This window comes from Lithobates pipiens, unplaced genomic scaffold (assembly GCF_037356315.1).
Source record: "Lithobates pipiens isolate NorthernLeopardFrog02 unplaced genomic scaffold, aLitPip1_a1.2 Scaffold_25, whole genome shotgun sequence".
Classification (NCBI taxonomy): Eukaryota; Metazoa; Chordata; class Amphibia; order Anura; family Ranidae; genus Lithobates; species Lithobates pipiens.
The window spans coordinates 55,328,666-55,342,563 of NW_027507787.1; the positions used below are offsets into that span (position 1 = coordinate 55,328,666).

Consider the following 13,898-nt stretch of genomic DNA (forward strand, 5'->3'; position numbering starts at 1 on the left):
TTTTGTGAATTATTTTTTAAGTGATGTTTGCAAATTAAACTAAAACTAGCATAAATACGAATGTCAAATAAAAAAAAAACATTGTATCATACTTGCCGTAATTTCCACATGGCATATCCACATGACAGCATACATGTGATAGTAGCCCTACCCACAGAACCAGCGCATAGCTATAAAGCGTTAACACCCACACAACAGCCCATTCCCTGTACATCACTAGGAACAAACTGGGTGGGTTCAGTATGTTGCCATGGATAGTCACCAGGAAATTAAAATTACAGGAAGTATAACATTTTCTGTTTTCCTGGTTCCTCCATGGCAGCATACATGTGATAGATCAATAATTGGCTACCAGGGTGGGAAATTTCAGCAAATCCAATCCTAAGAAAGTGAATAAGCTACACCAAAAACGGCTGCAGTGAGGTCTACTAAATGTATCGGTAGTGCTGAAAAATTGCACCATAATAGATCCTGATTGGCTCTCTGGGCTGTCATGTTGGCTGACATCTCTGCATAAGGCGCTCACGATGTCCAGATGCTACTAGAGGAACATACAGCAATTACTTTTGGTCGTTACAGCCTGGCCATATAGTGGGACCTTAGAATTACCTTTAGGAACCGGAAAGCGATTGTGCGCTAGAGCCTTCTACCATTGTTTGTTTTTAAGGAACTAAGTATAGCTGCTATGGCTAGCTAATGACTGTTTGCAAGTGTGCGACCATTGATCTGACCATATTGTAGGGATTCACCCAGCTGCCTGATTGACAGCTGGCTCCAATACTCCAGCCTGGAGCTGGAGGGGCAGAGCGGAGAGTGAAAAACTGACATTCACTGCTCTCTGCTCCAAGCTGACTGACAACTGAGCGACGTGGGTTAAAAGTGAGTGTATGTGTGTGTTATTCTTTTTTTTTTTTATATGGAATGTTCAGGCTGGATCACAAACCATCCTTCAGCCTGTTTTTGTTTTAGGGAGCGTGCCTGATCTGGGCTGTGATTCCCTACAGTACAAGTTTACAAACAGATTTTATTTTATTAAGATAGTCCAGTCATTTGCTTAAGAGCAGTCTGGAGTTCTTCTATGGACAGGGGCCATTCCATTTCCTCAGCCTGTTCTTGGGAGAGAGTGTCAGGGCAGTATCGGGTTAGGAACTCCCTGATGGCTTCCGCTCTCCTATCTACTTGGGTAGGGTGGTGGCCCGCTGGTCTCAGGTTATATAGGTCTGTATAATAGCTCTCAAAATGCCTTGCAATATCCTCATTTTTAGAGAGGGAAGTACCCTGATTATCTCTAATCTGATGGATGATGTTAGAGGGTCTCGATGCCCGTATCGCCCACGCCAGGAGCTTCCCGCACTTATTGCCCTGTTCATAAAACACTCTTTGGTGAAGAATATATTGACGTCTTGTGCGTTTCCCCAGTTCCTCCAGTAATAGAGAGCGGGTGTGTGATAATTCTTGTAGAGAGCGTTGTGAAAGTGAGAACTTGTGGGACGCCTCCAGTCATCTAATTTTGTCCGTCAGTTGTATTATGGTCTCCTGAGTCTGGCATTTGATTTTAGCTGCCTGTGCCATAAGTTTCCCCCCCCCCCCCCCCCCCCGATCACACACTTGTGAGCTTCCCACAGGGTAAGTGGAGATATGTCCGGGGAAGCATTTTCCTTAAAGTACGTGTGAATTTGAGTGTTCCGTCGTGCCGTAAATTCAGAATCTTTGAGCAGAGCCGAGTTTAAACGCCATATTTTAGTTCTAGATGTGGATTCCGGGAAGGTCAAGGTGACTGAAACGGGGTGGTGGTCCGACCAGTACATAGGGTCTATCGTAGCATGCGACAGGAAAGTCAGGTCAGGTTGGGATAGAAATAAGTAGTCTATGCAGGGGTACTTTTGAAAGGGGGCAGAGAAGAATGTAAAGTCCCTACCCGAAAGGGAATAAGGTGGGCCATGTATCATGCAAAGTCAGTCCCTGTAGTTGTAATTTGATTTGACGAAGGGCTCGATATGTCGTCGCGGAGGTGCCAGAGGAGGTGTCGATCTCTGGGTTTAGGGGAATGTTAAAGTCTCCCCCCAAGAGGAGAATACCCTCCTTAAAGGAGAATAAGAGCTCACTAATTTTTCTAAAAAAAAAGACCTGGTGTTCATTTGGGGAGTAGATATTTGCCAATGTCAATGGTTTAGAGGCATATTGGCCTTTTAGAAAAACAAATCTACCCTCAGGGTCTGTTAAGGAATCTAAGATTCGAAATGGTGCGTGTTTTGATACAAGTATAGAGGTTCCTTTTAGTCTTCGATGTGAGGTTTGTGGAGTGTATGGCTGTGCGGTAAATACTATTGGTAAGTTTTGGAATGGAGTCCGAACGGAAGTGGGTTTCCTGGAGGAAAACAAACTGAGCTTTTTGTTTGGCCATGGCAGACAGGACTTGAGATCATATTTTTCCGGTACATTTAGGCCTTTTACGTTTAGAGACACATACTTCAATGACAGGGAATTATGGGGCTTACCAGCTTTTTGCATGATTCTACAAGGGTCAAGACACGAGTTGAAAAATATATTCGCCTTCCTGTGGATCGGGATTTGGTCACAAACACCCAGGCGGTCAGACTGGAGATCGGGCCAATGTAGTATGATGAGGAGGTAACGGAAGAGAGGGGTTGGGGAAGGAGGGATGCAGGGGAAGGAGGGATGCAGGGGAAGGAGGAAAGGGAAAAAAAAAGAGGGGGGGGGCTATTCAAATCTGTTGATCCACAATATATGGTATGAGGAAAGAAAAAAAAAAAGGGGGGGCAGGAGTATGATGAAGCTCACTGAGAAGAAGGGGGGGATGAGATACTTGGAAATAGAGAGACTGACTAAGTTGGGTGGGAGAGACCCGAATAGTGGGTGAGGGAGGAGGTAAAAGCCAAGAAATTAAAAAGTAGATAGAGGAGAAAGTACCAGAGGTGGAAATAGAAATACTAGTCCACCTAGGAGACAGTGGGCTGGATAGTCAGCAGACTCTTTTATAGGACTGCTGAGCGGGGGGGGGCAGGCAATGAGAGTGCCTGGACTAACTTACTGCTGCAGTACAGAGGGTTAGTAGGGAACCAGTGGCGAAGGAGACAAGTATGTAAACTTCCTCACTGTGTAGTCTAGTCACATCATTTAACCGGGTAACATGCATTTCTGTCGGCTCATGAACAAAATGTATTTCTAAATTGTTATACAATATCCTTTAAATGTCTGATAACAATTATCCCCTTATGTAAACTCTTACGTGGAACTCTAGTCAAACCTAGTAACAAAACAATGTCCCAGTATGCCTGACCAATATTAGACAATGGTTACCAATCCCATGTAAGGTACTAAGAGAAGTAAGACAGAGTAGACACTTCCAAGAAGTCCTTTGTCACTCCATGTATGCCACTTATGGTGCTGGTATAGCGCTAAAGAGAGAAGTTCTGAGGGTTACCATCATGCTTTCCTCCAGACCACCCGGCCGGATCTGGCACTGGTCCAGAGTGGTTCTGTCCCCCTTTCCCCAACTAGTCTCACCCTCTCCGGTTGTTGAAATTCGGGGAGTGTTACTGGACAAGTAAAAGTTGTGGGATAGAGATTCACCACGGATCACCAATGTCAGCCCCAAGCGAGCCGTGGGTTAGGCCCATTAAGGTAATGCTCCCTGTGAGCTCGTCTGGTAAAAGGATGCAGGGGGCCTGGCATCGGAGATCAGTACGAAACAGCTATGCAATTTCATGCGAAATAGAGCAGGAACCGTAAGTCGGAGAGAGGGGCTCTCAAAGAACTTAGTGTGTTCCACAAATGATAGGTACTCATTGGGGGTCTGGGGGGGGGGCCATATTGGGGTCACAGGGCGGCAAACAACCGGTCAGCAGGTCATGAGAGGCCACGTAGTGCATGGAGCATCATTTCAGGGCAATGATGTACATAGACCATGTCAGCCAGTGGTAGACTCTAATCCATACATTACCCATTGTCCAGGGGTAGCACTTTGAATAGGATAGGGTTCCGCTATATCCTCAATGAAAGACTGCAAGTACCCACTTAAGCTACCAGGATATGTACTCCCAGGGTGGCTTTCAAAGTGAAACGGAAAGCATATTTAACGTCTGGGGTGGTGAGTTATTCCTGTTACAGGGCAATGCTCGATCAATTAGCATCCAATTGTTCCAAAAGGACATTAAGTTCCAACAAGATGTGGCATCCCCTGTCTACGCTGTTTGCATTATCATCCAGTCAAGATTAGCAATATGGAGGGTGTTGAGTAAGTTGTACTCAAGAGGTAAGCCGTTGCATGTCAAACATGGATGGCGTAGTTGGGACAAAAATAAAATAGGCTTGAGTTGGGATCCGTTCACACAGGGGCAACACGACTTTCAACACGACTTTTGGAGGCAACTTGGACACGACTTGGGGCGACTTACAACACGACTTTAAGTCGCCCCAGGCCAGGCGACTTTTGCCGCGGCCAATCAGAGAATGAGCTCTCAAGAGGGAACTCCACGCCAAATTTCTGAAAAAAATTTGGCGTGGGTTCCCCCTCTGAGAGCATACCAGGCCCTTAGGTCTGGTATGAATATTAAGGGGAACCCCCTACGCCAAAAAAACGGCGTGTGGGTCCCCCCCAGATCCATACCAGACCCTTATCCGAGCGCGCTACCCGGCCGGCCAGGAAAGGGGGCCCCCCCTCCTGAGCCGTACCAGGCCGCGTGCCCTCAACATGAGGGTGTGCCTTGGGGAAGGGGGGCGCGCGGCCCCCCCACCCCAAAACACCTTGTCCCCATGTTGATGAGGACAAGGGCCTCTTCCCGACAACCCTGGCCATTGGTTGTCGGGGTCTGCGGGCAAGGAGCTTATCGGAATCCGGGAGCCCCCTTTAATAAGGGGGCCCCCGGATACCGGCCCCCCACCCTATGTGAATGAGTATGGGGGTACAATGTACCCCTACCCATTCACCTGTGAAAAAATGTAAAAAAAAAAACAACACAGGGTAAAAATAGTTTATTGCACAGCTCCGGGGGTCTTCTCGCCGGACTCCGCTATCTTCTGCTAGCTCTTTTGCTAGCGGAGGAGCTCGGCTTTCTTCTTCGTCGCCGCCCTCTTCTTCCGACTTCGGGGGTCTTGTCCCCCTCTTCGGTTCTTCTGCCGGGCCACCGCGCCTTCTTATAGCTCTTTTACAGGCGGTGGCCCGGTCTTCTGTCGCCGCCGCCTTCCGTTCTTCTCCTGGAGATGTTGACTCGACGCTCTCTCCGGCTGCAATGCCAGGGACGCGGTGCGCGGCGACTTATATAGGGACAAGGGGCGGGGTCGCCGGTTGATGTCACATGGTGCCACGATGTCACAGTCCCGGAGGATGCTGGGACTGTGACATCGTAAGGGGGCGGGGTCACCATGTGACATCAACCGGCGACCCCGCCCCTTGTCCCTATATAAGTCGCCGCGCACCGCATCTCTGGCAACGGAAGGCGGCGACAGAAGACCGGGCCACCGTCTGTAAAAGAGCTATAAGAAGACGCGGTGGCCCGGCAGAAGAACCGAAGAGGGGGACAAGACCCCCGAAGTCTGAAGAAGAGGGCGGCAATGAAGAAGAAAGCCGGGCTCCTCCACTAGCAGAAGATAGCGGAGGAGTCTGGAGAGAAGACCCCCGGAGCTGTGCAATAAACTATTTTAACCCTGTGTTGTGTTTTTTTTTTTTTACATTTTTTTTTTCACAGGTGAATGGGTAGGGGTACGTTGTACCCCATACTCATTCACATAGGGTGGGGGGCCGGTATCCGGGGGCCCCCTTATTGAAGGGGGCTCCCGGATTCCGATAAGCCCCCCGCCCGCAGACCCCGACAACCAATGGCCAGGGTTGTCGGGAAGAGGCCCTTGTCCTCATCAACATGGGGACAAGGTGCTTTGGGGTGGGGGGGCCCGCGCGGCCCCCCCTTCCCCAAGGCATCCCCCATGTTGAGGGCACGTGGCCTGGTACGGCTCGTCCCCACCCCCTTTCCTGGTCAGCCGGGTAGCGTGCTCAGATAAGGGTCTGGTATGGATATAGGGGGGGACCCCCACGCAGTTTTTTCAGCGTAGGGGGTTCCCCTTAATATTCATACCAGACCTAAGGGCCTGGTATGCTCTCGGAGGGGGAACCCACGCCAAATTTTTATTCATAAATTTGGCGTGGAGTGCCCTCTTAAGAGCTGATAATTCTGTCAGAGTTGCCTCCGTATAGACGGAGATCCGACTTGGAGGCGACCTCCGTTGAAATCAATGGGTACCGATCGCCTACAAGTCGGATTCAAGTAGTACAGGAACCTTTTCTGAAGTCGGAAAGAATTCAGTAGTGTGCATTAAGACGGCTCTCGTTCACTTACATTGCTTTTTAAATGTTGGATCCGAGTTGCCCCTGTGTGAACAGACCCTTAAGAGTACTTGCACGGAGCTGTAGCTTGTAGAGAGCCTATGCTTCGGAACGGTCTCTACAGGGGGTCACTGGTAATCCAGGGCTGCGCTGGTTCAGGTCTCATCGGGACACGTGGACTCCAAGTGAGGAAGGATTTGATCTCCGCCGTCTGGATTGCTGCCTTTGAGCTTTGGGGGAGAGGTAAATCAAGCTGCTTGCAAAAGGATTGCAGGTCATCCGGCGAGCGTAAGAGCGCAGTGCGGCCTCTAGCAGATGCTGACAAACAAAATGGGTACTTCCAGCGGTACTGTATATTGCGGGTTTGCAACAGATCCAGCAGGGGGCGTAAAGCTCTTCTGCTCTGCAAGGTGGTCGGTGATAAATCTTGAAAAAGCTTTACCTCCGCACCGTTGTACAGTACACGGCCCCTCTCTCTAGCCTTCTGCAAAATTTCTTCTTTCAATGGGAAGTTAACAATACAACAGCTCACATTCCACGGTGGTTCATTGTCCCGGGGGGGAGGTCTGAGGGCTCGATGAAGCCTCTCCATCTCTATGGGGGAGTCCGCAGGGCGGTCCATCATTAAAAATAGCACAAATTGTTTGTGGGAGAGATCCTGCTTCTATAACCTCCGATACTTCCCTGACCCTAACGTTATGTCGCGACCCCTATTGTCGAGGTCCTCGACTTGGCGGTGTAGGTCAAAGAGGTAGGACAGTTGGGCGTCATATGTGTGTTGGACTTGCCTTATGGCCGCTGTATGCAGCTGCGTGGTTTGCTCCACATCTGAGAGCCGGGTGGCCACCGCTTGAATGTCCGTCTTGAGGTCCAGGATAGATGCAGACAGGGTTCTTGTGATGTCTGATGCCACTTTTTGTAAGTCCGATAAGCTCACAGATGGTTGGGAGTGAGTAGTTGGTGTGTCACCTCCGTGAGATTGCGAGTCTGATTTTGCACTCGGTGAGCCAGGGCCTGAGATGCCTCGTGATTGTCAGAGCGAAGGGAGCGGAAAAGCTCCGGGGTGTTACGGCTGAGCTGCGTTCCGGTCTCCCTCGGTGTCTGTGAGGTCGCAGCGTTCTTGTGCGACTTGCCCATTGCAAACAGGCTTATTGGTTCCCCGTAATAGCGAAAAGCAGTCCTCGGTATGCAGGAGCTCTCTGTCTAAGCAGCCATCTTTGGGTCCAGCCAAGCCACGCCCCCCCAGCCAATGATGTTTGCCTTTAATCTGCTGATCAGCTGTAGCGAAGACACAGGAACTGCATGTTTCCTCTTCCTGAGCCCTTTTCAGTTCAGAGAGACAAAGCAGACCTGTGTGAGTAGAACCAGCACATCTACACTTGCACACACTTAGGCACATTTAACCATTTTTGAGTGCCCTGTCACAGTATCAGTAGAGTGTACAGCATTTTTTTTTTTTTTTTTAACGATCACTGTATTAAATGTCACAGACGACTTCAAATAGCATCCTTCCCAGCAAGGGTCAGTTAGCACTCTTATCACAGTCGCACTAGAAGTTGCTGATCACCATTACTAGTATAGTGTCTGAATGAATCAGTATTTTGATCACGATCAGAACTAGACTAATGTCCCTATTGGTATAATATCCCCAAAAATACAATTAACAGGATCAGCCCAGTTCACTGCCAACACGTGTGTTTAGCCCCACCCCCCAACAAGTGCAGTGTCAGTATAATGTCTGATAACTGCCATTTCTGATACATCATACACAAAACAGTGTTGTCAAGATTGGGCCCAATCTCTGCTTGCAGGTAAATTCTATTTCTAGAATGCACACAGTCCCTGACAGCAAGGAGCTCTTTTTCCCAAAGGTATCTGTTAAAGTGGAGTTCTGGCAAAAAAAATAAAAAAATAAAATTAAAAGTCAGCAGCTACAAATACTGCAGCTGTTGACTTTTAAAATAAGGACACTTACCTGTCCAGGGAGCCGCAATGTCCTCACCCGAACCCGACCGTCCCTCGGCTCCCGGTTGGAGGCGCTGGCACCTTCAGTAAGGGAATCAGGAAGTGAAGTCTTGCGGCTTCACAGCCCAGTTCCCTAGTGCTCATGTGCGAGTTCTGCTGTGCGTCCCGAGTGGTTCCTGCTGTCTTATGGGACTAGTGTGACAGCGGCGGGGGGGCCGGAGGCTGGAGGAGGGGCCCGGACATGGCGTAGATCGCCTAAGTGGGAGCAAATACCTGTATTAGATGGGTATATGCTCCCCCTCTCGCCCCTGAAAAGTGCCAAATGTGACACTGGAGAGGGGGAGGAACCAAATAAGTGGAAGTTCCATTTTTGGGTGGAACTCTGCTTTAATTTTGTGGCCAAACTGTCCCAAAAAAGGTACACTAGTAAAAAGGCCTACAGGATTCTGAGTATGTCAGATGAGAGTGAAGGGGAATCCTCACTGATGGAACACAATCCTGTAGAAAGCAGCGGCACCCTGACAGCTAGCTCAGATGATGAAGAGGAGGTCCCTGCTTAGATCAGACGTACCCAACCCCAGGTTACTGAGGTGCTAGAAATGCATGATTATGCTCATATGCAGCAGTGTACTTGCAGTACAAGCTGGTGAGGTGGTTAGCACTAGTAGCGGAATGAATTTGAGTACAGGCCCATAGAGCCCTTCTAAACCCAGATTGGTTGCCTCCAGGTTCAGCATCACCCGTAGTTCCCCCATTCACAGCCCAGCCCGGGGTTTAGGTGGAAATTACAAACTTAGGAGGGAACCAAGCTGTGACGTAATGTGCCACAGGCCGGACTCCGGGCATCCGCCCCCCCCCCCCCCCCCGGTGCCAAACATGCCACCGGAGGGGGGGGAGGAGACAAATGAGAGGAAGTTGGACTTTTGGGTGGAACTCTTTAACCTTAATGCATTCTAAACATTAACTACTTAGCGAGAGCCCTATAGCAGATTTACTGCTCCAGGGCGGCTGTTCTGATTCTACAATTGTCATATCAGATGTCGATCAGCAGGTGCTGGCCAATGGATGTCCGCCAGCTCCCGCTGATCAGTGGGAAGAGACATAGGACGGAGCTCTGCCTGCTGTAAACAAGGCAGAGCTCTGTCCTCAGCGGGATGTGGTGGCATTTTGCTTCCCTTCATAAAAATGGAATAATAACACACAAACTTTTCTTTCACTCATTGTCAGCGTTTGGCTGAAGCCATTTGTTAACAATCAACTGTGTTTACTCTTTTTAAATTATAATGATAACAGAAACTACCCAAATTACCCTGATCAAAAGTTTACACACCCCAGTTCTTAATACTGTGTATTGCCCCCTTTAAAATCACTGACAGATTTAAGTCTTTTGTGGTATTTGTGGATGAGGCCCTTTATCTTCTCAGATGGTAAAGCTGCACATTCTTCTTGGCAAAAAGCCTCCAGTTCCTGTAAATTCTTGGGCTGTCCTGCATGAACTGCATGTTTGAGATCTCCCCAGAGTAGTTCAATGATCTTGAGGTCAGGAGACTGAGATGGGCACTCCAGAACCTTCATTTTATTCTGCTGTAGCCAATGACAGGTCGACTTTGCCTTGTGTTTTGGATCATTGTCATTTTGGAATTTCCAAGTATGCCCCATGAGCAGCTTCCTGGCTGATGAAATGCAAATGTTCTTCCAGCATTTTTTGATAACATACAACACATGCATTCATCTTGCCATCAATTTTGACCAAGTTTCCTGTGCCTTTGTAGCTCACACATCAGTGATCCACCTCCGTGCTTCACAGTAGGAATGGTGTAACTTTAATCCTCTCCAAATGTATGGTTGTAGCCAAAAACCTAAATTTTGGTCTCATCACTTCAAATGACTTTGTGCTAGAAGGTTTGAGTCTTGTTTATGTGCTGTTTGGCGTATTGTAAGCGGCGTACTTTGTGGCATTTGCAGCCCATCTTTCTTTAAGTACCTCCTTTTTGTGCATCTTGAAACAGCCACACCACGTTTTTAGAGTCCTGTCACGGTCCCTACCGTGTCTTTTAGACGGCCAGGCGTGGTTGCGCCCCAAGTGGCTCTGGGTGGTATTGAACCAATGACTGTTTGTTCTTGCTCCTGTTTATTTACCCCTGAGCCACACCTCTGTTCTATTCTGCCTGCTTTCCAGCCATGCCTAGTTTTGCATAAAGTACTGTGGGCAATTCTGTTTGTACCTGTTACTCTTGGATCAGCTGTGGCAGGTTACCTAATTAGCTGGGTATAAAGCACCACTTCACTCTAAGGGCTTGGTCAGTTCATTGTCTCTTGTCACCAAAGGTACCTGTGTTCCTGTGTTCAAAGTTACAGTGTTCCCAGACTGACCCCGGCTTCTGACCCTGGCTTGTATTTAGTTTATGCTGACTTCTGGAATCCCGGACAACGGCTTTCTTCGACGATCCCTTGGCTTTTCCTGTCAAGCCCCCGTGCACAGATTCACAGCCCAGGTAGCTTATCTGTTTGTTACTGTGGGCTGTGTCTATTTCCAAGGGTGAGCGTACATCTCTGCACTATGGACTCCAACCTAGATAAGCCCTTACATAATGAACTGACCACCATGGAGTTGACCTTAGGAGCATCTAGGCTTTGTGGGGTAAGGACTTCAGCTTCATGGCTTGGAACATACTGTGATGGCATGGAGTCATATCTGTACCGGGTTCTCCTGTCCCTGGATGCCCGCAGGCCACGTGAGCAGAGAGCATACTTGGGAACTCTGGTTTTCTTAGAAACAGGAATGTAAGAGTCCTGTATTTCACCTGAAGTTATTTGTGGGTTTTTCTTTGCATCCCAAACAATTTTACTGGCAGCTGTGGCTGAAATCTTAGTTGGTCTACCTGACCGTAGTTTGTTTTCAACAGAACCCCTCGTTTTCCACTTCTTGATTAGAGTTTAGAACACTGCTGATTGGCATACTCAATTCCTTGGATATCTTCTTATATCCCTTTCCTGTTTTATACAGTTCAACTACCTTTTCCCGCAGATCCTTTGACAATTATTTTGCTTTCCCCATGACTCAGAATCCAGAAACGTCAGTGCAGCACTGGATGAAAAATGCAAGGGTCTGTCAGGAGTCCAGAAACGCATTGACCTTTTATACACACACTAATTACAAGCAAACAGTGCACAGGTGTGGATGGTTACACCTTTAATAGCCATTCAAACCCCTTTGTGTCAACTTGGGCATGTTATCAGGTCAAAATCACCAGGGTATGTAAACTTTTGATCAGGGTCATTTGATTTGTTTCTGTTGTCGTTGTGAGTTAAAAAGTGTAAACACAGTTGATTGATAATAAATGGCTTCAGACAAACACTAACCATGCGTGAAAGAAACCTTTTTGTGTTATCATTCATATTCTCTGAAAAATGGTCAATAAATCATATGGTCAATAAATCATAAATTCTACCAGGGTGTGTAAACTTGGCACAACTGTATATACACACCATAGTTTGTAGATGTTATAACTTTAACGCAAACCAATTAAACTCATCGGGATTCATTTATTTTTTAACCAAAGACATAGCAGAATACATGTCCTAAATTAACAAAGAAATTTGATTTTATTACATATGTTTTATCATAAAGTAGAACACATCGTGTGTTTAACTTTTTTTATTGTTTGTTTAAATCGCAAGATTTTTAGAATAGAAAAGGAAGAAAAATAAAAAAGTAATTTGCGTAACAGTGTTGCATGTCTGTGCAATTGGCAGTTAAAATAGCACAGTGCTGAACAGCAAAAAAATGCTGTGGTCATGAAGGGGGTAAAACCTTCTGGAGCTCAAGTGGTTAATATAGCCCAAACTTTTTTTTTGTTGTTTATAAAAACTGAAACCTTGCTGTTAGCAAGACTCCAAAATGAATGCTTCTTTTCTTCAGTATCACTAAATCAGCCCCATTGTGTCTGGTGTGTTCTGATGCTTTAGGATCTCCAATGTGTAGTTATCCAATGTATGTAAATAAAAACAACAACAAAATTAAGAATTTAATTACAATTACCGTACTTCATTTATTGAATCACGTTAAGATCAAATATATAACACCACAGAACAAAAAGTTGTTAATTGATATTTGATATGTGTGTGTGTATCTATACACATACACACAGGTTTATTCTTGTGTCTTGGCTCTGTGTGAGCCAGGTTTCAGTCACAGCATGATGTTAGCTAGAGTGCAAGATACAATATAAATATGTCTTATCTGGTTCTGCAGTAATAAATAAACCCATCCGTAGTGTCACCAGCGGGGCAGCCTGCCGCTTTGCGCTCTGTAAAAAAGGTCAACAAATCAAACATCCTGATGTGCTAATAATCACCATCAACCTCCTGTTGAATTATGGCAGTAAAACCAGGCTGCCTCCAGACACAAAGTAATGTCCTCCGTCCTCACATCGCCTTTTAAAACATTTACAGCTGCTGTAAAGTCTGGCTGCAGCGTGCCCGTGTGGTAGTGTTATGGGGCATGACTGCTTTCTTTTTGGCAGTAGTAGAGAATGTGATCATGGCAGCTAAACGGGCTCTGGAAATACTGCTATATTTGAAGGTTAATAAACGGTGCAAATCCAACAACATCCTGTAAGAGAACCAATGCTCGTTGTAATGGAGGCTCCACGTCCAATGTTACATCTCTCTTCCGTAGTATTCCTAGACTGGATTCTGTCACATTGTGGCAGTGCTTCACTTTGAGGGATTTCAGTTTTGTACAGTACTCAGCTAAGGTTCTGCAGGAGAAAAGAGAAAGTTTATCTCAATATCATTCTTAAAGAAAACCATAGCTGTTTTGTAGGTAATTAACTGCATTGTGAGCATAAATAGCTGGAAAGATCATTAGGATTTCCTCATTGACACAAGCATAAAAATACATGTGTCCAGAGACGCTTGGAGCCAATTTCTGAAAGCAATGCCTTTCTATTGCTGAATGCACCTAGACATTCAGCAGCATTTAGATGCATTCTGTGTAGCTGCGTTTATATATAAAATTTGCGCATCTAGGAACTGTTAAAGTGATTGTAAAGTCTTGGTTTTTCTTTTTCTATAAAAATAATAAACATGTTATACTTACCTGCTCTGTGCAGTGGATTTCCACAGAGCAGCCCAGATCCTACTTTTTTCGGGTGCCTCTTCTGTGCTCCTGGTCCCTCCCTCCTGTTGAGTGCCCCCACAGCAAGCAGCTTGCTATGGGGGCACTGAAGCCGAGCTGCAGCTCTGTGTCCATTCAGAAATGGAGCTGCAGTTCTGCCCAGGCCCCTCTCTCTCCTGATTGGCTAACTCACTTTGACAGCAGCAGGAGCCAATGGTGCCGCTGATGTGTCTCAGCCAATCAGGAGGGAGAGTCCGGGATGGCCAAGACACTCGTTGACATCGCTGGAAGATGATTGTGCGCAAGTGAGTAATAGGGGGCCACTGCACACACGTCAAAGTCCGGTCCTGTGTACGTGGCATTATACTACTCCTCTATTAGCCTGATAACTCCAGAGCCAGAGAATACAGTATACAGGCACAGCTGGGCAGATGACACTATCCAACACTGCCAGCTACAGAACTGTGGGTG

At 47.0% G+C, this 13,898-nt stretch overlaps 1 protein-coding gene across 3 annotated transcripts in view; it reads right to left on the reverse strand.

Moving 5' to 3' along the window:
- Positions 1-12,332: 12,332 nt before the first annotated feature.
- FBXL15 (F-box and leucine rich repeat protein 15) overlaps positions 12,333-13,898 on the reverse strand; it is a 48,025-nt gene continuing 46,459 nt past the window's right edge. For all 3 annotated transcript variants that reach the window (XM_077454476.1, XM_077454478.1, XM_077454477.1), the window contains one exon: positions 12,333-13,068. In XM_077454476.1, coding sequence (XP_077310602.1) covers positions 12,879-13,068 — 190 coding nt within the window. In that variant the 3' untranslated portion in view covers positions 12,333-12,878. The remainder of the gene's footprint in view (positions 13,069-13,898) is intronic.